Below are 22,680 nucleotides of genomic sequence, written 5' to 3'. Positions count from 1 at the left end.
TATGTGAGTCTATTGAGGTTGTGCACTAATGCTATCACCATAACTCGTATAAATGCACCGAAATGCCACGTAGAATTGCACCGAAGTGCCGCGTAGAATTGCACCGAAGTGCCGCGTAGAATTGCACCGAATATAAAATGTCCCTAAGAACCACGTAAAAAATTCCTTATGAATCATATACATATACAAAGGATCAAGTATGTGTCTCAAAAGACATCACACATGTTCCAAGGAATACATATATGTCCCGAAGGACCGCGTAGACCCTCGACTCTTGGCATGCCAACTATATCCCTAGCTCTCATGACACATAACATGGGCATTATTATTTATTTCATTTCACGTATTCACATAGACACATAATTCACTTTCACCTTTCACGTATCTTAGGTCACATAACTTGGATCACATATACATATAATCACGTAGATCATTTTTACACAACTTATATTAACTTTACACGTCATTTCTTATCACATTGCTTATATCTTATTCTTATGTCTTCTCATAAACATATATTCACATGTTCATATAGTTCACCATCTCATCATATAAATATGTACTCATTTCATTTCACATATAGTCTCATAATTTATCCTAGTATAAATCATATAACATTATTCCAACTCATAGTCATATATATATAATTATATATATATCATTTTATCTATACTTATATTCACATGGTTTATGTTCTTCTTCTCATAATCACATATATCATATTTAATAACTTATATAATCTCATATAGCTTAAGCTTCATTTTATTATATTTACCTATATCATGTAATCTATGACATACTTATAAACATGTATCACTTCTATCATTTCACTTATATATATATATATATATTAATCTAATCTATTTACTTAGTTCAATTTCATATACCTTATATGTCATAATTTTATTCAAGTACATGAGTTTTCCCCTTATAGCTTATCTTATATGTTCATATTATCACTTATGTTCAAGCTTCCTAATTAATATACTATTCTCATTTCATTCTATGGTCAATCTTATTTAGTTTGTCTCAATTCTTATTAAATCATATAATTCTATTATACTAATGCATATAAATGATCACTTAACTATGTACTTACCCAATTCATGTTTCTATTGTTCATATAACTTTTATACATGCTTACCCAGTTCAAATCGCTTCTCATAAACTCACTTATATCATATTCTCCTATTTTTACCTAATCTATCTTATAGACATGTATTCATATAGTCTCATATTTCATTGTTATATGGATTATATTTTATTCTCTTATTTCTCTCTATGTACATATATTTACACGTGTCACCATTTATATGTAGTTTACATTAAATTTTCATATATCACATAATAGTATTTTTACATAAATCATATAACACATACAAAAACATATCAATACATATAATCATGAATACATACAAACCAGGAAATTCACATACTTATATTCATGACTTAATGCACTACAACTATAGGAATTAGACTTATCGCAAGTCCAATTTCCACATAATCCTATATTAAAATAAGATGCACTCACATTGGCCTCACTTGCTATCAATTACTCCTATGGATTTCTTTCTCTTCTTGATCAATTCTAACCTTTCAATCATTACGGAACTTGCTCTCGATCGATATCTATACAATCATGTATTTATACTATCAGTATCCCATTTGATATACTTAATCTATCCTTTCATAAACTGAAATAACGATTTATTCCATTTCCCATTAAAGTGCATCGATACATTCTACAGTGTATCGATGCATCCCTTAACATGTGCATCGATGCACTACCCATGCATCGATACACAAAGCACCTTCGATGTTTTAATCTTAAGGGGGGTGTATCGATGCACTTCCTATGTATCAATGCACTAATTGCATTCGATATTTCCATTTTTAAGGGGTGCATTGATGCACTTCCCGTGCATCGATACACACTGAATAATTTCTGGAAATTTACCCTTGATGCATCGGTACAGGTTGAATGTGTACTGATGCCTAGCCCAGAATTCCATTTCGTGTACGAAAATCCGCTCAAATCAACTCAAATACTTCATCTTTCATCCCCTTTCATGTTCTTAACTCATATACACATGCTTAAACCAATTTATATCCATATAAACCATCTTTAACTTCAAAATTCTATTCCTCATATGTAACTCAAGAATTATACCAACTTTGCAACATGTTTTAATTCCAATTATATAGCATCTAACTTCTTAATTAGACCATTGATAAGTCAAATTTAGCTTATCAACTTTCATTCAATATTTCCTTTAAAAACTTCTAATCTTTAATCTCTCTTGACTCCTTTATCTTATGGTTTTAAGATAAATTAAGCTTTCCTTAATCTTAATTATCATCTAATGATCAAAACCCCATCTTAAATTCGGCTAAATATCAACCAACAAGAGATCTTACCTTTGCTTATGGCTTCACGTGAAGAAGAAGAAGAAAGGAGAAGAAGAGAACTCTGGAGAAATCTCTCCTTTTCCACGTGGTTCCCTTATCTTATAAAGGGAAATAAAAATCTTACTTATCAATTGACTATTTTACCCTTTAATTCATTCAATAATTACCAAACAACCTTCAACTATATTTCCAATAAGTCATTAAACTATTTAACTATTCTACTTTTATCACCAAATTTCAAAAATTCTCATTTTAATCACTGACCTGGATTTCGGGATGTTACAATATTAAATAAATTAACAGAAGTATAGAGAAAAGTTAAAATTTAAATAAATTAATGAAAATTATATACTTAGTTCTATTAATTTTAATATATTTTATTTTTAAATATTTTTAATTCAAGTTTTATGTATTTTTATATAATAATTTTATCAATTTTAAAAATTCAACGTATATTTTTGTAAATCAATTTTAATAATTAATTTGATATATATATATATATATATATATATATATAAGATATCTAAAAAAATGAAATTTTAAAATCATAATATAATTTGAAGTGAAAAATATATAATTTAAACTATATATTCTTAATAGGATGAGTATTTGATCGATTGAATCAAAAAGTTTGGAGTTAGTCGAGTTGATAAGTCATGTTTTAGGAGTCAAATTTTATTAAAAAAAATCGACTCAAATTTTTAAGTTTTTGTTCAAATTTAATTATAAATATTTATAATATCACGGTGTATATTGATTTAATTTAACAATTTTCTCTAATCATATAAAATATACATGTATATTTCTTTTTTTTTACATTACAAATTTATTTAATAAATAAAATGATATCTAATATTGTAAAATATATTTTATAATTTTATTATTTTAAAGAAGGTATTTTGGGATAAAAGTATTGATTAGAGTAAGGAGGAGTCAAAAATTTTGATAAGAATTTAAAAAAAATAATATAAAATTAAAAAAATAAATTATTATTAAAAATAGAAATTGAAGTTGCATAGTATTCTTCCACATCCAATCAAATTATGAGTAGACGAAGAACTTAACAAATATTAAATCATTTTGCAACCGAAGAAGGAAATTGCCATCTGACTATGATGACAGTGATAGAGGTTTTTGTTACATGGCATAATGAATATTTAAGATTCTTGATGATGGAACCATAAATTAATTTGTTTTCTTTGAATTCACGACATTTAAGTGCTAATTGTAACTAAACGAATAAAAGAGATTAAAAGAATAGAATGCAAGTGCAGGGTGTAAATTCAGAATTGATGTCATAAATATAATTTGTAATTGCATCAATTAGGGAAAAACGAAAAAGCAGAGAGACATAGTTTAGAGATTCCCGAATCGGAACCTCAGTTATTGTAATTTCAAGGCTTCATTGTTGTCACTGAAGGTTTATGAAATTGTTGTCAATCATCCACTTGAGGCTCCAATGGTTTTCCTCGCATTTATAAGACCAATACGACCACCCAAAAGTTGCAGCACCATAAACATCCACCTGAGCCTTCACAAATCTCTGGTAATCTTCCATTGATGCATCGCCTCGACCGAATTCTCCGGTCCATTCCCCTGAAAAACTAGTTTTTCACCATCATTCAAATTCAATCGCATTACATTTGCATACCTAAACTGAACTTAGATTACCAACTAAGACCAGGGGACCGTTAGCCGAGACCAAGTAGCCGAGATCGGAAGCCCGTCGAATGTTGATAAAATCGATGTTCTGTTGCACGGTCATGCTTTTAAAAGAATCTGAAAAGAGGTTGTAGTAATGCACATCTATGGCGACTCGATTCATGCTACCGGCTAATGAGTAGAGCTCCCTTGGATCGGTGTTTCCCAATCGAGCCGATAGGATCACGTATGCATTTGTTGTGTAATTCCTGACGGCATCGTATCCGGCTTTGTAGTACTTTATAAGTGCGTCTAAGGTTACACCCGGTGCCAAAGGCTCGTTCATCAATGCAATGGCAGCCAAACCTGGTCTTCCACCATATCTGTCACCGAATTATATTCAACATTCAAATTGGCTAGGCAAAAGCAGGACATAAAGTGGTTTAGTCTCATCTTAACCTTGCTGCAAGGAACTCTATGACTGCCACAGTCTCGTCGATGTTCGAATCTCCCCATTCCTCAAAACCGTCTCTCGACCCGCTGTGATCGTTACCATTCTGCGAGGCCTTAACTGCATGCAAATCGACAATCACCTTCATCCCGTATTTCCTGCATTAATTCCGAACGTAAGATTCTTTACAACTTTTTAATTAAGTCTTGTTTTGTGTGGACCGTCGAAGATATTTCCCTACTCCGCCCATGTGAAAGCATTGTCCAGTGCTTTTGATGAACCTCCAACAAAAGGCCGTGGCGGAGTCGGATCCTGTGCTATCCACCATCCCACAGGTATCCTCACGGCGCTCAGTCCATTTGCTGATATGAACTTGAAATCTTCTTCCGTGATGTAAGAATTCCAATGATCCTGAAAAATCATGGATTTCATCAATACTCACCCTGACCCTGGCTTTAACTTGTAAAAAGAGCCTTAATTACCTGCATGACTTGAGGGGCTTTATCAGGACCATAACCATTTGTGATCTGAAATTCACCTCGTATGGTGTTTACGATCGTCATTTTGAACACAGATGGATCGCCGTCGTCCCAACTGGATCCTGCATAATCTGCAGTCACCAGCGTCTCCGATTGTACCTGTAGGAACAAACCATTCGATGCTTGGAACCGAACTCGACTCAGATCATCATCTTTGCTTACAATCTGAAACGTCTCTAAATCGGTGGGCGTATTCGAAACAGCTTCTACACCTCCACTCCCTACTCCCACGAACTGCTTGTGGAACGCTCTCAAGTTGAAATACGACTCATTGACCCTCCACAGCTGCCGTCAAACAAACCAAAATTCGAACACCGATTATACCCAGAATTTAAGTGAGAAGAAAGGGTCAAGTTTTATAACATTCAAGTCTGAACAAATTAAAGATAAACTGAACAAACCCTGAAGGTTTCCCAATCAGAAGGGGAGGCACGGTTGACTACTACAACCGTTCCACCTCCATTTTCAGCGCACAGATACTTGTTTAGCTTTGTTGAGAGAAACTGAACTTGAGTTCCATCCTATACCAATTGACAAAAATGAAATGAAAATTGCTTTTGATTGTTAAATGGCTGAAACCATAACTGAAGGGAAGGGAAGGTAATATTACCAAAAGATTTTTGTTGATTATTCCATCAAAACGAGAAGGTTTCATCCATCCTTCAGTAACAAGCCAATTGCCAAGGTTTACAGCCCTCAATGGCAGCTTAAGCTCTGCATTCTGTGCATGCGAAGAAGAGGGAAAACATGAAATAAGGCTGAAAAATAAGAGAAAAGCCAAGTAAACCATGTTTACCCTTCCTTTCTTCTATGACCTTTTTTTTTTTTTTTGAACTTTGGACAACGTTTTCAAATTATAAAACGCACGATCCCCAAAAGTAATACACTTATATTAACGACATCCATTTAACAAATAGCCCTCCAACCAGAGGGTGCCTTTTAGTTAGGTCCTCAACTATAGAAAATTATAAAACGATCACTCAATTTAAAACATGGCAAGTTGGTCCCTTCCACACACACAAAAAAAAACGGAATGACATGATAGCTAATAAAATTGTATAATAATAAATTTAGCCCCCAAGTTTTATATTTTATTTTATTTTGGCCCTAAGTAAAATATTAACCCTCAACATTTCAATATTTTACACTAGTGTGATCTTTCTTCTACAATCTACATCATACACCCTCTTCACCACCACCGTCAACCCATTCTCAATCTGTCTTATACGTCGACCCCAACCAATTGTTTTTGAGCACCTCTACTCTATCATCACCTTCATCATATCATCTCTATAGTGATTATCGATTTCATTGACGACGTATCTAACAATTGAAATTAAATTCTTTTTCTAACAGTATAATATATCTAATTATTTTAATGCTAATTTTGGTTTCCTCCCTCAGCTCAGCTGTACCATATTTGAAGGACTTTCTTGAATAACAATCGATGGCATTAACTTCACATGGGCGACGAATTATTTGTCAAAGACAAATGGGTAAAGGGAACTTTATTTGGTCCCCCACACCGTACTAGAATCAAACTTTTTCCATTTTCTCTTCCTTAGTGGAAGACTTTAAGGCCTCAAGGTCAAGGTCTGGTCCATCGTTTCACACTTGTTGTCACTCTTTTGAAGTAGATGGTATTAGATTCCGCTCACATCAAGCGCTCTATTAGTAATATGTGTACCATAATGTGCTCAATACGCCTCCATTAAAAATTATTGTTGAAAATAAACTGAAAAGGAATCTAAACCAATGGAACCTTTACTAATCACGCTTCTACCTGTACCTTTTAACACTTTTTGATCACTTTTATTAGCCAAAAGTTTACAATACCCGGAAAAGATGAAAAAGAGCATTGAAGTAGGCTATTCCGCAAGATATTTATTTATTTTTCTGCCACATATTAAACCTTATTAAGTGGACAAATCAGATTTATATTTTACATATCTATTTTATACCTTATATTTAAGAGTTATAATTTGATTTATTTTTTAAAGTTTGAAATATGGTTTCTTTCTTTGAAAATATAGTGTAAATTATACTATAAGTCACTCAATTATTAAGAGGATTACATATCACTCGTTTATATTTGAAAAATTACAATCGAGTCACTCAATTGTTTGATTGTCACAGACAAGTCATTGTGCCGTAAAAAGAAATAGACGTCCAAGGGTGTCGTTAGGAAACATTTTTTTAATAATTTTTTTATTGGTAAATTACACAAAAACTTACCCAATTATTCGTAAGATTACAAATGGGTCATCTAATTTCAAAATTTAAAATAAGTTACCCAATTGATTGAAAAATGAAATTAAAAGGGAAAAAACTTGTTTTAGGGTTTTATGATTCTCAAAGACCAGGAGATCCATACGACGATCCAAATGCTGGAGAGACTTCCATTTGTGAGAGAAAGAACATATCTTAAGATGGAATTCATTTGATGATTGGAGATGTAGATCATGAAGTTTAAAAGTTTAAGGATGATTTCATGACTTTCAATAGAGATTCTCAAGAATCTAATTCATCGAATTAATTAGTGAGATCAAGGTGAAACTTACGATGAAATTGGGAGTTTACCAACCACTATAAATCACGACTGATAACGATAGACGCAATTACACATGAATTAATTATTACAACCAATTAATTAAGTGACTTAATTGTAGTTATTTTGAAATCCAATATTTTTTTGAATAACGGAGTTGTGTTATATTTGTTATTTCAATGACATATTTTGTGACAATCAACTAATTAAATTGTTTATATCTTTTTTTAACTAAATAGTTTATTTGTAATTTTACTAATAATTTAGTGACATGCTCTATAATTTACCATATGTTTTTATTAAAGTTAATAAGTTCCAGGTAAATTACACATTTTGTACTTAAACTATCAATTTTGGTGCTAAATTTTTAAATTTTTTAAAACCATATCTAAAATTTTAGGTTTTGTTTCATTTTAATACTCATTTTCAAAATTTATCGTTAAGTTTTGAAAAAAATTAAAGTTTAGGTACTAAAACATACCAAAATTGATATTTTAAGAACTAAATGCATTAAGTTTTTAATAGTGAGATACTAAAATAAAATAAAAACTAGACATTATATATGATTTTAAAAAAATAAAAAATTTAAATATTAAAACAAACAAATTGATAACTTAATAATTAAAATTCGTAATTTATCCTAAGTTCTATCGGTGTAAAAAGAAACCTTGTTGATTACGATAATATAATTGCAGGATATAGAAAAGTAAAAGGAAAGTCTGCAAAAAAGCCGAAAAGGGGTTAGTCATCATCATCACTATAGACCCAGCCAAGCATTTAAGCCACCTCCTAACCGGGCCGAACCTATGGTCCCTGGTTTAGATCCCGATTCCCTGACTAGGACCCAAGTTAGATTTTATGTTAATCCTGGTTTTTTTCCTCGGTGGTTTTATCCTGATTTTTTTTGTTTAAAGAGAGACTCGAAATTGCATTCTTGCTAATTTTATTTTTTTTACAAGAAGAATCCCAACCCCATTCCGTAAAGCCTGATGATCAATCACTCGCTCGTTTACACCCCTAGGTAGGGTCTCCAACGTTTATGTTTGTTTATGTTCGTGTTCGTTTATATTCGCGTTCGTTTATGTTCGTTTATTTATTAAATGAACGAACATGAACAAGTTATTTTTTAATAAACGAACATGAACAAAAATTGTTAGTTATGTTCTTTTATTTATTAAATGAACGAACATGAACATACCTTGTTCGTGTGCGTTTGATTCGTTTACAGGCCTAAGGTACATTCCCCGGAAAACACATGTACACTTGCATTGATGATTGGTGTTGGTGATTTTCGAAAATTTATATTTTGATCGCATAATTTTCATTTTTTCCCATTTTAATCCAAAAATAAAAAATGAAAAGAATCGTCAATAAGACGTGATTACTTCTGTAATGTCGTCGATAGAAGATGACAAACTTCGACCTTCATGGTAATAATGATCTTATTTCTCTAATTAATTTATTTATATTTGTTTCTTAATTTTATTTGAAGCGACTTCAATGATAAAGAAAAATGTTATTTTCTTTAAGGTTTCATTTCAAGTTCAAACTGGTCTTCATTATATGTTTCTTGTCAATGTTTAAAAAAATTCTAAACACATTATCTTATAATCACTTTTGTACTATTAAAAAAAGATAACTTTCCTATTAACATAAAGGGATGGATATAACTCAAGTTCTGTTATGCACACGTAATATTACCTAGTCAATTTGTGCGTTAACGAGAGAGATTACTACGCCGCTTTCATTTCCTTCTGGTTTTCGCCCCCGCTAAATTTATACGAGCTCACACTTTCCTTTATCTCTCCTTCCTTAGCCAGACTTGTATTTTTTGGTTGGTCGCTTGTTTATCAGAACGGCTGATACCATGTTCCACAAAACAGTAGGCACGATTCATCTGAATTCCAGTGGTAATGAATGGGGCACTTACAACAAATTTAGGAGTCATTCATTACAGCTTATCTCAAAGGCTTTTGCACTTGACATTAGATTGCTTGCAAAACGGAGTTCTATATACGGCCAGTCAAAGTTGCACGTACTTCATACATTGTCTCCTCATTCATCAGTGATGCATCCAGTGTCATCTGTCTCACAAAATACAGATGACTACAAAAACAATACTTCAGGTGAGTTGATCATTCGCCCCACTGGTGTTTCATGTTTGCCACTTGTTATTGTTAATGGAGATTAATTGTTTGTTAATCATAAATTTGTGTATTTTTTTCTGTAGTGGAGTCTGCTTTGATATTAGTTCGACATGGTGAATCTCTATGGAATGAGAAGAATTTGTTCACTGGTTGTGTCAATGTTCCATTATCCAAGAAAGGTATAAAGGAAGCAATCGAAGCTGGGACAAGAATAAGCAATATACCTGTAGACATGATTTATACGTCCTCTTTGATTCGTGCACAGATGACAGCTATGCTTGCCATGACTGAACACCGCCACAAAAAGGTGCCTTAAAATGATGTTCAGATCTTTTCTTTTCTTTTTCAGTTATGCAAAATCTTGTTGTCCTCTATTCAATGCAATGGAAGCTATCATTTTAGGTATTAGCAAGTAGTATTTGATAGCTTGTATGTTTTTCAGGTACCTATCATACAACAAAAGGAAAGTGATCTGGAAAAAGAATATCGGAATGGGGTTTTCAGTGAAGAAACTAAAAGGCAATCTATTTAAGTTATAACAGCTTCGGAGTTGGAGGAAAGAAAGTACAACAATTTCCCATATTTGTGCTTTTGACATTTTCTTGGTTGGGCTTGATCATGAAACAAGCTTTTCTACTCTTCAGGTACGGGGAATTACAGGGCCTCAACAAGCAGGAAACAGCTGAAAGGTATGGAGAAGAGAAAGTTCATGAGTGGCGACGAAGTTTTGATATTCCTCCACCCAATGATGAGAGCTTAGAGATGTGTTCTCGAAGAGATGTAGCCTATTTTACAGAACATGTAAGTGCAGCTCGGTTTTAGAACATCTTAATCTTTAGAACCGAATGAACAAGTAAGATTTCATTACAGGTTGAACCCCAGCTTCAATCTGGAAGCACGTGATGGTTGCTGCCCATGCGAATACCTTGAGGTCTATCATCATGACAGTGGCGGAACATAGTAAGGGGCAAATTTGTATATTTGATATAATTTTGGTTTAATAGTATTTTGGTTCATACAAAAATAAATATTTAAATTAAAAAATATAAAAAATATATTAAATATTTAATCAAGTAGGACCGAACTAATATAAGATAACTTTGTGTTCTAAAATTTTTGGTTTAATAACAATTTAGGTCATTCTAAGTCTTAATATTACACAAATTAAGTGTTATTTTGTGAATTTTGAGTTTTTTTTTTTTCTTTTATAAATCTAGGATGAATACAAGGTAATATATGTACAAAGACTCTCAACTATTTACAATGAACGCTCATACCCCCACATGAGCAGTGCTCGAACTCGAGACCTCAAGAATAACAACAATCCCTTAATAAATAAGGTTGCTTAGTTTTTGCTGAATTTTGAATTTAAATAAATAAGTCTTTATATATTTTTTAAATAGTCTAATATTTCGGTCTCTAATAATATTTAGTTTTGGTTTCTCTGACAATGTATCTTGAAAAATTAACTCCAGAGAAGGTAGCAAACCATGTTTTAGTAGTATTCATCATAATAATATATAGCTAATAATAACCTAACCTCTATTTCCTATCTGTAAACAGGTTACTGCCTTAGAATTGCCAACTGGGACTCCCTTACTATACATATATAAAGAGGGTGGATTTATTAGAAGAGGAAGACTCGTGGGATCCCAAGAGGCTGGCATGTATGCCCACACCAAAGTATGAAATGGATCCATCATTCACTGGATTTCATTGAATAAACCGTGCCTTATCCGGTGAACCGGTTACTGTATTTTCTACAAGCAGAGTCTTGCTGTTTACAGGGAAAAATTGGATGAGATGTTCCATTAACAAGCTCAAAGGCAAGTTTCATGTTTCATATGTGTTTGACAAGCTCAAAGGCAAGTTTTCTGTAGATTGTAGTAGCAGCAGCAGCAGCAGAGTTACATGTAATGTATCGCTGCAGCTGGTCGCCAATCTTTGTGCAAATTGGTCGAGTTTTCTTGATTGCTTATCTGCATTGTTCTGATTTTGGTGGAGCAAAGAGAATATTAGATTCATATGGTGAAGAATGATACTACCTCCCTCCCAAGAAAGCTGTCTCTTATCAACTATTTTTTGGTCAAAATCTTTTAACTTTGACTCTTTATTATTTAAAATTTATTATTGATAAAAATATGAAAAAAAATATTTTAAAAACTTTTAATCAAATAGTTTTGAAATATATATTTTATAAATTTAATTTTTAAAAATATTTAAATTAATTATGGTCAAAGTTCAAAATTTTGACTTTTTAAAAATTAATAAAAGACAATTTTAATAGAACCGAAAGAATATCTGTTATTGCAAAAAGAATAAGTAAATAAATCACAATTATAATTTTTTTGGCATTGCCGACATTGTTTTGTATAAAAGAATTTTTTAGAGAATAATTATGATGTTCATTCAGTATTAAAAAAATGAATTTTTTGCTAAAACTTTCATGTGTGTCGTTGAAGTACATCGATTTAAGGTTAATTAATTAGATAACCTGTTCCTCGAAGCAATCACTTGTAACGAAAATTGGACAATTTTCGAGTCTCAAATTTTGCAAAATTCTCCTAAATCATATTTTTTTATAAAAAAATCTATGCATATTTTTTTTTGAAGGAAAATTCTACAACGTTCGACGAGTACCGGCGATTATCGATGAGCACCACTAACTATAAACACCATTAATTTAATTTATAAAAAAATTAAAAATCTAAAGGGATCAACGTATAATTATAAATTAGTTAAAAATTAAGGTAAACTACTCAATTGGTCACTTAACTATTTAGCCTTTTACTTTTGTCATCGATCTTTCAATTTTATCAATCACACCACATAACTATTTAATTGTTTCAATCAAGCTACTAGTCATTAACTTTGACGGAAATGATGACATGGCAGTTAAAAGTCACTACTCAATTGACCACTTAACTATTTTATTATTTCAATCAAGCCACATAACTATAATTATGCGTATTTCTTTTAACTCCCACATCATCATTTATGTTAACAGTTAACAGTTAGTGGCTTGAATGAAACAATTAAATAGTTATGTGGTGTGATTGACAAAATTGAAAGATCGATGGCAAAAGTAAAAGGGCTAAATAGTTAAGTGGTCAAGTGAGTAGTTTACACTAATTTTTAACTAATTTATAGTTATACGTTGAGCCCTTTAGAATTTAAAATTATTATAAATTAAATTAATGGTTCTCATTGTTAGAGGTTCTCATGTGAAGTATCGATACTCATGAGGATTGAGACTCTTACCTTGATTACTTCTAACTAGAATTGGAATTTGAAAAGCTTTCTCCTTTAGGCTTACTCTTGGGAAGGAAAGGAAGAGAGAAAAGGAAGGTAATTTATGGGTTTCGTTTTCACATAAAACACTAAATATAAAGGGATTTCTATCCTTTAAAATAAGATATGAGTAAATTGTTAATTTGGTCCCTCTCCTTTTAAACCCAACTTAAAACTACCCCATAGCTTGAACTCTTGGGCTAAACTTAAGCCCAATACCCTTAAAAACTAGTCTAGAAAATCTAATGGGCTCAACTTATGGGTCTCGGGTTGACTCGAACTACTGACCCAAGATTCGGGGTATTATAAATCAAAATTAATAGTTTAGTGATCAAAATAAGATAGATAAAAAAATAAAAGTGATCAGAATGTATTTTTTTAAAAAGAGAGACAGATAAGAGAAGGGGTCTCCCAAGTAAATTACCCTAAATTTAAAAGATAATGTTGTGAAGTACGTAGACAAATCACAGTTATATTATAGCAGTTTTTCAATTTGTAATAAGTCTTAAACTCTCCGAAACAATTGGCGCCAATATCTCATCCTTTCAGAAAGGTCAAAAAACCAAAAAAGGAACGAAAAAAGTTTTCATCTAATTAATATTCCAAATCAAAAATGAAAAAGACTCCACACATCCAGATTTTATTTGGTGTTTTGTTATGAATCTTTGTCATTTGACAGTTTAAGAGTATTGGAAATTTTACGGTTGTTTCTTCCTTTCCAAGTAACCTAATGAATGAAAGCCAACTTGGGGACGATGAAGACCGCCACCAGCAGCGTACAACCATCACCTCTCCTGAAGACTCCGTCAAAAATGACAAAAAAAAGAAGGTACATTATAATCTTTGATCATGTGCATGGCTAGACAATTGTTTCTATATTTGATTTGGTTTTGTTTACCTTTTTCAATGGGTCCAAGTTCAATATTCCAAAGATTTTTGCTTCTAAGAGACGAGGTAGAGGCGGCTCAGACGATGATTTTGCATCACCGGATTGTGATAAAATTTCTGCCGGTATCACCCTTACCAGACTATCAATGTTCCCTTTTTTCAGTTTTATTTTTAAGTATTTTATGGGTTATGTTTGGTAGATTTGGAGAAGAAGATTAAGATCGCATCAACCAACAAGGACTTTTTGGAAGCCTCTTCTCGCATAAGAAGAAATTTCTTAGGTATGATTAGTGTATTAGGTGCCATCAGCCCATAATTTCCTTCCACGATGTTATTGTGAAAATGTTGATTATAATATATATAAAATAATTATATGTCAATCGATTTGGATGTGTGTCTGATATGAGTATATGCTCGACATAGGTTATTCAATGTTTCCATGAATAATATGCATAGACGTATGTTTAGAAATGTGTTGGACAAACGCATAAAAATAGACGTAAATAGTGCTTGACAGCTTTCTTTTCTTATCTCATCAGCAAGGAGACTTAAAGTTGTTCTTATCTAGTGTAAAATTTTGGTAGCTTACCTAACAAGAAATAGTTTGATTTATAAACCAGATACTTGAAACTGAAATGGGGGGAAATCTAAATGGATCAGTGGATGTTCCAGTTCTGATGTTGACCCTTTGGCCTTTATCATTGTCAAATGTTGGTTTTAGAATCTAGAATTGGGAGAGGGAAAACAAAAAGAAAACAATGTACATCATGTTGCTAATCCTTATCTACTTTCAGAGAGAAGAGAAAGTGGCGGGTTAATCGAAGGGCTGAATCTCTCAAATTTCGAGTGTTCCATGGCATCGGTGACTGAAATTCGAGATTTTCGGTATGGATTCCGTGTTGTGGTTCAAAGTTGTTACTTTACACTTGATTAGGCCTATGTTACACCTTATAGCTTGCAGGATATTTGTTGCAACCTGGAATGTGGGAGGGAAGACACCCAACAGTGACATGAACCTGGAAGATTTCTTTCTAATGGAGGGCTCTGCAGATATATATGTTTGTGGGTATGACTCAGAATTTTGTTCCTTCTTCTTCAGTTTCTGGTCTATAAAGATTAGCCTGGAGATACCTTTACTAAGATGATAAGAAAGATAGTGTCTTTGTCGTGAGTTGTTTGATTTTGTTTTCCAGATTCATACTGCCTTTCTGCCTTCTGCAATGCGTGTTTAACTTAGAACATTGATTTCCCAGGTTTCAAGAAATTGTTCCGCTCAATGCTGGAAACGTTCTAGTTAGTGAAGATAATGAACCTGCTGCAAAATGGCTGGCCCTTATAAACCAAGCACTTAACAAGCCGCATCACAGTCCCAAGCACTTGGACTCTCGCAATGACTCGAAAACCTCTGATACTAATGCCTCCAAGGAGTTGAAATCACCAACCAATCCGCACATTTTTGACAAACCTGTGCTCAAGATCCTGAGTAAGAATTTCATGGCTGGGAGTAGCCTTCTCAAGACTTGCAACTGCCTTGTTGAATCCACAATTGGGGAGGACAGAAGGCAAAAGACGGTTCAGAATTTAGCAAATGATCTAGACATTAGTCACTTACCTGTGGCTTCTGATACTAGTATCGGTGAATTGGTTGCACTGTCTGAGATATTCCCACTTTGTACAACTGAAGAAATGAATTACCGCCTTATCACCAGCAAGCAGATGGTTGGACTGTTCCTCTCGATATGGGCTAGAAAGGAGCTGATGCCATACATTGGTCATGTCAGAGTATCCTCTGTAGGAAGAGGTATAATGAAACGCCTTGGCAACAAGGTTGGTATATGAATCATAAGGATTTGATCTTCTCAGTTTTACTATATTGTGATCAATTACACGTTTGAGAATAATACGACACCAAGTTTAATTCATTTGGGGAACAAATAATCAAATATTTGCAGGGGTGTATAGCAATAAGCATGTCATTGCACCAAACAAGCTTTTGCTTTGTGTGCTGTCACTTAGCTTCGGGTGAAAAAGAAGGCGATGAACTCAGGAGAAACGCTGATGTTTCTGAGATTCTCAAAGGCACACAGTTCCCGATCATTTGCAAAACTCCGAATCATCGAGCCCCAGAGAAAATCATTGAGCACGAGTATGTTTGTATTGAGATAACCATTGGACCCTTCTTTTACTTATTTAAATTGTCGGCAGTGTCTTTGATTCATCAATTGTTAAATATTGCAGCCGAGTAATATGGCTTGGAGATTTGAATTATCGAGTAGCCTTGAGCTATGAGGCAACCAGGAACTTGTTGGAGGATAATAACTGGGACACCCTTTTGGAAAATGATCAGGTTTATCACTTTCTACTACTAAATATTCTATAAAAATATCTTTTAGACATCTAGTTATGGAGAAAAATTTCTGTTGAAACTACTTAAAAGACGGTCAATAGATCATTGTTGTCAAGCCATACTTTGGTTAGAGTTAGACATATGGCCTACCGACATAAGAAAATTCCAACACTGATATGCATTGCAAATACCAACAGGTAGTAATATCACAAGTTTGCAGACGAAATTGAGATAATAATGTCAACCCTTTCCATGAATATAAGCAAAGGTCAATAACTACTGCCTTTTGCCGTTAAGGAACTACAGAAATAAAGTCAAAAGTCGGCTAGTCCTTTTCTAGATGTTGCTTTCATGAAAAAACCTGCTGTGTTAAGTTAATTAGTAATCAAGAAAATGACGTTTGGATTTAACTATAAAGAAAACAAAAGAAAGTGGAAAACTGTGAAGTGGTAAAAGTTCCTTTCATGTTTTAACTCGACAGACCTGTTCTTTTCAACTGAATGTAGTTAAACATGGAGAGAGAAGCAGGAAGAGTATTCAATGGTTTCAAAGAGGGACGAATACTCTTTGCTCCTACTTACAAGTATTCATACAATTCGGATTCATACGCAGGAGAAAATGGCAAATCCAAGAAGAAACGAAGAACTCCTGCATGGTATTTTTGTCTTCTTACATCTATAAGCCTGGATTAAGAACAAAAAAGGATGGAATATATTACTTGATTCTTTTGATAAACTTGAAATGTTTCTTCAGGTGTGATAGGATACTATGGCGAGGTTCTGGAATCGAGCAATTATCGTATTTCCGTGGAGAGTCTAGATTTTCTGACCACAGACCTGTTTCTGCTCTTTTTTCTGTTGAGGTCATAGTAAGAAGGAAATACGATAAATTCAGGAAAGGTTATTCATGTGGTTTAAGGAGATTTGAGTATGAAGAATGCATACCTCGAAGGCATAGTTTCTATGAGTGCTAACTTAAAAAGCTTCATTTTGCTTATTTTGATTTAGATCATTAAACTTCTCACATGTATTTCGTTTTCCTCTAAAATACATGCACATATCTATTGATGTAAAGCAACTTCCTCATACAACATAAAGGGAGATTAATATCAGGGAAGCATATTTTCTACATCAAGAGACTGTTTCTAGTAAATAAATAGATTTCATTGAGCATATTTTCTGTTGCAAGTGAAGCCCCCATTTGAAATTTCAAGTGTTTGAGCAAACTTGAGCTTGTAACTGTCATCTTACTCGATCTTAGGTCTTTGTTTGACTCATGATTTGGATGTATCATCATATCCATTTCCCAAATTGAAGCTAATCCTTGATCATCAATGTCCTCTTTTGATAACGGAAATCTCCTATTTGAAATAGAAATTCTGGTGGCACTGGTAGACCTTCGATTGCACCAGTTAAATAGTTTATATAATCTTGCAGAACCATGTCAGATGCATCCCCTGCTTCATTTAGTTGCTGCGTGTCACTCTGTTGACCATTAGCCTTTTCTAGATCCAGGTCGAGCCAATCTGTCACGGCACATAACTTATCGATACTGTTAAGGATCTCTGTATGTATTTTGGTCTAAGAAAAATTCTTATTCTTCACTGCTTTCTTGTCTTACATTACTTTCTTTAGACCTGTAGGAGCAACTTGATTCATGGTCACTCCATGAGCTATTGCCTGTGAAACCTAATTCCAATGCACTATACGGGCACATCAAGTTCTGGCAAGCGTATAGCGTACTCGGGCTAGCCTCTCATTCGAAAACGCACTTCCTTTTATCTCCGGAGATGGCAATCTTCTCAACTTCCTTGCCCCTGACAGCTGGATGACTATGCTCTAAATCCTGTTCTTCCTCATCATCTTTGTAAGGTGAGATTTTGATGTTGGGAAATAAACGATTAATTTCCCTATAACCAGATTAGTGAGAATACGAAATAAAAGCGGAAAAATAATACCCAAAATTGATAACGAAGTTCAGCCAATTATGCCTACGTCTCTGGACTGCTATAGATCTTTTACTAAAGGGAGAAAATTTACAGGTGTTTACAAAAACACTTGAGAGAGAGCTAGAATAATTTGTGGATGATTTTGAAGCTAAATGGGTAAGGGTATTTATAGTTGAAGTTTAGGGACTAATCTTGTAAATACCCTAAAAAATGCATGGAAAAAAGTGCAATATTCCTATTTCCATTTCAACAAAAAACACCACCGAAATCGATGCATTAAATCACCTAAAAAAGCCAACCTCACTTTTTAACTTTTAACAATATCCTACTTGAAGACTGATTTTAATTTGTCTTCACACTTCGATCAATGCAGCAACATTTCCGGTCTTGTTACTCTAGCATGCCAACTGAAGTTGAACACAATTTCAGTTTTTCCGTAGTCATCGTCCTATAAACCCATTTGTTATTGGGCAGTTTCTCCGTGGTTACCTTGTCCCTCAACGTCTTGGCTCCCTTCGACTCTTGTCCACTAGTCTTTAAAGGATTATTCCTCACTTGAACATCCTCGGCAAGCCCCTACTTCAACCCTTCTCTTAAGATGGTCTCTGAAGCCATGTTCTCTACACGAACATGCTCGACAAACTCCTTGGACACAGACAACTCTTCTTGCACTTGGCTTCTACTCGCTTTGGCAGAAATGACCCTTATTGAGCCAACTCTCAATGCCTCTTCGATCCAGGGTTCGTCTTCTTCTCTGGACAACTCGATCTTGGGCTCATCCATCACCTTGGATGACTCGACTCCCCTCGGGTAATTTTGCAACACTAGTGGCATATTAAGTCTGTGCCCCCTCATTTGCTCAACTCTTACCCTCGTCTTAGTATCTTTGACACTTTAAATTATGCCAAGTCTGCACACATCTTCACCAGATCCACCATCTGGTTCATCATTGAGTGGGCTTTCTCTGCCACTCGAGGAACAACATTCCTCATCCTTTGACTTACCTTCATCACAGAATCTCTTGCCGCTACCGTTCGCTTTCGACTTTGCTTTGGAAGTATTGTTCTTCTTGACTCCAAATTCTTTGATGGACTCGACGGTTGTCAAGGCTTTAGACAGCTCCTTGACTTCCCTTAGCTCCAATATTTTCTTCGCCCATGGCTTCAATCCGAACATGAAGGTGAAGAACCCATCTTCTTTAGTCAAACTTGAGACTTTGAGCATGAATCTTCTGAATCGGCTCACATACTCCTTAAGTGTCCATTTATGCCTGAGACGCATCAACCTAGACCACGCCTCCATCCTGGCATATTATGAGCGGACTTGCTCACTTTGCACTCTCGACTTACGACTTTATCTCGTGCTATCTCACTAGGTCCTTTCATGTACTTGACTGCTTTGACACCTGCAGTCTCGTCACACCTCGATCTTGGATTGACTACTTGAGAACTTGTAGTCGCACCATCTTTGGCCCTTGATTCCGCTACTCTGGAACACGTAGCCTCACCAAGTCTTCCCCCTGACTTGATTGCTTGAACACTCGAAATCGCATCGGGCTTTCTTTTGGGTTTGGCGGCCTCAACATCAACAGACTTGCCTCGTCTTGTTCCTTGCTTGGCCGCATTGACCCCCTCAATCGAACCAAATCTTTTCCCTGGCTTGGCAGCTTTAACACTTGTGCCCACGCCAACTTTCGCTACTTCTCCTTCTTCCATCCTCTTCATGATGGTTGCAAGGCGACGCTTCTCGGGACATCCACTAATCCTATGAGGACTATCACAGAAGTAGTACTTTAACTTTTCTTTGCTCACCTTCTTCTTCGAACCGGAGTTAGCCTTGTCATTCTTTCCTGATGGCTTTCCTTGGCTACGAACAGTCGATGGCTCATCTTGGCCATTCCAAGAGCTTTCCTTACCGTCTCCTCACTGCACCTTTTCCCGGTCTCCCCCACAATTGCCACTATCTCTGGGCATGGGCCTGGACGACACATCACTACTTGGCTTGACACCTACAAGCTCAGTCAGCTTTCCGGCTACAACTATGGCCTCCAAAAGTCTTTGGGCATCACCTTGCTCTCCCTTGAGCATCGTCCCTGTTCTAAGTCCTTCCAAGAAGGTCTTGAGCGCACCATCCAACTTCTCAATTTTCATATTCCCTTCGTTTGCAGCCATCGCTCCCACTCGAATCTGGCTTTGTTTGGATCGTTTCTGACAATTTATGTGAACCATTGTGTATTAGAACACCTCCATCGACAAACTTGTATCGTCGGCCAAATTTTACTATTCACAAAATCTACTATTCATGTAAATAGTAACCTTGTAGAAAAATTGACAATATTCACAACTAAAATCTCTGATACCAGTTGTTGGTAAATAAACAAGTAATTTCCCTATACCCAGATTAGTGAGAATGCGAAATAAAAGCAGAAAGATAATACCCTAAATTGATAACGGAGTTCAGCCAATTATGCCTACGTCTCCGGACTACTGCAGATCTTTTACTAAAGGGGGAAAATTTACAGGTATTTACAAAAACACTTGAGAGAGAGCTAGAATGATTTGGGGATGATTTTGAATCTAAATAGGTAAGAGTATTTATAGTTGAAGCTTAGGGACTAATCTTGTAAATATCCTAAAAAATGCAGGGACAAAAGTGCAATATTCCTATTTCTATTTTCAACAAAAAAACCATCGAAATCGGTGCATTAAATCACCGAAAAAAAGACAGCCTCACTTTCTGACTTTTAACATTTAAGACATTTCTCTATGAGATTTAAAAGGGCCTCTTCTTGGTTAACCACTTTAGACCAAGTGAAGTGTCTTTGACTGTCATCTTATCCTGCAAACATTTGGATTGTGACACTAATCTTCTCAACCTATCTAAATTTAGGGTCATATGCTTGATGGCAACAGCCAATACACTGGCTTTCCACGCCTTTCTAAGGTCACGAGGCATATTTTAAGGAGGGGGACCATGTTGTTGAGACATCCCTTGTTTCCCCACCAAAGCTCGTTATTGGTCGGCCACCAAGGAGGGGCTAGGCCCCTCTCTAATGGAAATCAACGTTTCGGGGGTGCACAGTTTTACATCAAAGCGGAAAGAAGTGACCCTAGAGTAGTATCCTGCAAGTCATGAAGTAGATACAAACTGGAAAGAAGGTCCGATTCGCCTTGTTCGAGAACTATGGGCAAGAGTTCCTCGAGGGCAGGCAGAGCATTCTTGTCGAACTTAACCTTCTCTTTCCACCACTTGCGAAGGCTATCGGATGAGCCGATAACAAGCTTCCCTTTCTCCGGAACTATCCCGTAAACGAAGCCTTGTGTTGCAAACTTCCATGATTTTCACCATGTACTTGATGATGGAATCTTGAGCTCAAGACATCTTGCGGCGAGACGCTTCTTGCTTGGCGTTAGACTGATGATGAAGCTCCATGGCTATGAGGTTCAACCTCACCAAGAAAATCAACCATATCTAATCAAATTCCCCTAAATTTTAAAGTCAAAACACCCTTTTCTTCTTTTCTTTTTTTTTCTCTAAGAGAACTGTAAGTCAATACTGTATTTGTGAATCAATGATCAAATGCAGAGTTACACACACACAAACACACACATATGTCAATGGCGGTGTAAAAGAAAAGGCAAACCATGTGCGATTTAAAGTATGGCATGCTTGAAGACAAGTAAAATATAGAAGGTGTGTATACACTCGTCTTTGTTCGGGTTATCATTTATTATTAATTTATTATTATTATCATCATCATCATCATCATCATCATTATTATTACTAATACTATTTATTTTTATATTACAGTTGGCCTAAACCTAAATTACAAGAGCCCAAATGCACCAACTCAACTCATACCCTTTTACAATTAACTGACCTGAAGCCCATTAACAAACCCGATTCAAGCCCAACACAAAGCCCAACATGAGACCCAACCCAATTACATCAAAACCCGAAACCCATTAAGGTTTCCAGCGTCGCCTTCAACAACATCCCTTGGATATGAAGATATCCAATGGTTCGGATGTGTCCTCAAATTGGGGTTTACCCTAACTGCTCCCCATGGTCGCCGCTCCAGTGAGCCATACCCAGCTCCCGTCGCCGCCACCGACCGCCTCAGACACTACCCTTTCAATGAACAGTGACGGAAAATACATCACATCCACTCAATCACCAAGCAAATCAGCCAGAGAAGAGAAAATAAATAAAAAAACATATTTGTACCAAATGAAATCCCGAAAATCTAGGACTATCAATCACCAAAAATAGAGTAATTATACTCTATCCTGTTGGCAGCACAAGGAGAGTGTCAAATCATCCACATGCAAGATAAATGGGTAGAGTTTCAATGGGAGACAAAAGAAGAAAAGTTTTTTTTTCGATGGAGAACAAAAAAGAAAAAGAGAGAGAAAGAACCACTATTCTAAAAAAAACAGAGAGCAAGAAAAAACACAAAGAGAAAAGCAAA

At 35.0% G+C, this 22,680-nt stretch overlaps 2 protein-coding genes, 1 long non-coding RNA gene and 2 pseudogenes across 3 annotated transcripts; 3 read left to right on the top strand and 2 right to left on the bottom strand.

The window, feature by feature from the left end:
• Positions 1 to 3,704: 3,704 nt before the first annotated feature.
• LOC120216435 (probable glucan 1,3-beta-glucosidase A) lies at positions 3,705 to 5,877 on the bottom strand. The gene is made up of 7 exons (XM_039213869.1): positions 5,651 to 5,877; positions 5,442 to 5,561; positions 4,984 to 5,325; positions 4,743 to 4,912; positions 4,510 to 4,659; positions 4,081 to 4,433; positions 3,705 to 4,005 (listed from the first exon to the last, which is right to left on the bottom strand). Exons 1-7 carry the CDS (start codon positions 5,828 to 5,830, stop codon positions 3,821 to 3,823), a joined length of 1,500 nt encoding a protein of 499 aa, XP_039069800.1. The 5' UTR covers positions 5,831 to 5,877; the 3' UTR covers positions 3,705 to 3,820.
• Positions 5,878 to 9,446: 3,569 nt separating this feature from the next.
• Positions 9,447 to 10,881, top strand: LOC120216303 (annotated as a pseudogene).
• A 304-nt stretch (positions 10,882 to 11,185) lies between these two features.
• Positions 11,186 to 11,574, top strand: LOC120216336. Its single transcript, XR_005525041.1, has 3 exons — positions 11,186 to 11,215; positions 11,299 to 11,418; positions 11,506 to 11,574. It is a non-coding gene; the product is annotated as an uncharacterized LOC120216336 (long non-coding RNA).
• A 2,076-nt stretch (positions 11,575 to 13,650) lies between these two features.
• Positions 13,651 to 17,372, top strand: LOC120216331 (type I inositol polyphosphate 5-phosphatase 5-like). The gene is made up of 10 exons (XM_039213790.1): positions 13,651 to 13,855; positions 13,944 to 14,037; positions 14,115 to 14,195; positions 14,709 to 14,799; positions 14,876 to 14,980; positions 15,168 to 15,741; positions 15,867 to 16,060; positions 16,153 to 16,261; positions 16,768 to 16,916; positions 17,015 to 17,372. The coding sequence occupies exons 1-10, from the start codon at positions 13,757 to 13,759 to the stop codon at positions 17,232 to 17,234; spliced, it is 1,716 nt and encodes a 571-aa protein (XP_039069721.1). The 5' UTR covers positions 13,651 to 13,756; the 3' UTR covers positions 17,235 to 17,372.
• Positions 17,373 to 17,577: 205 nt separating this feature from the next.
• On the bottom strand, positions 17,578 to 21,641 carry LOC120216302 (annotated as a pseudogene).
• Between the last annotated feature and the right edge of the window lie 1,039 nt (positions 21,642 to 22,680).

Source organism: Hibiscus syriacus, unplaced genomic scaffold (assembly GCF_006381635.1).
Source record: "Hibiscus syriacus cultivar Baekdansim isolate YM2019G1 unplaced genomic scaffold, ASM638163v2 tig00110160_pilon, whole genome shotgun sequence".
NCBI classification, from domain to species: Eukaryota; Viridiplantae; Streptophyta; class Magnoliopsida; order Malvales; family Malvaceae; genus Hibiscus; species Hibiscus syriacus.
Note: the sequence above shows the minus strand (reverse complement) of the source record. Positions and strands in the feature narration are given on the sequence as shown.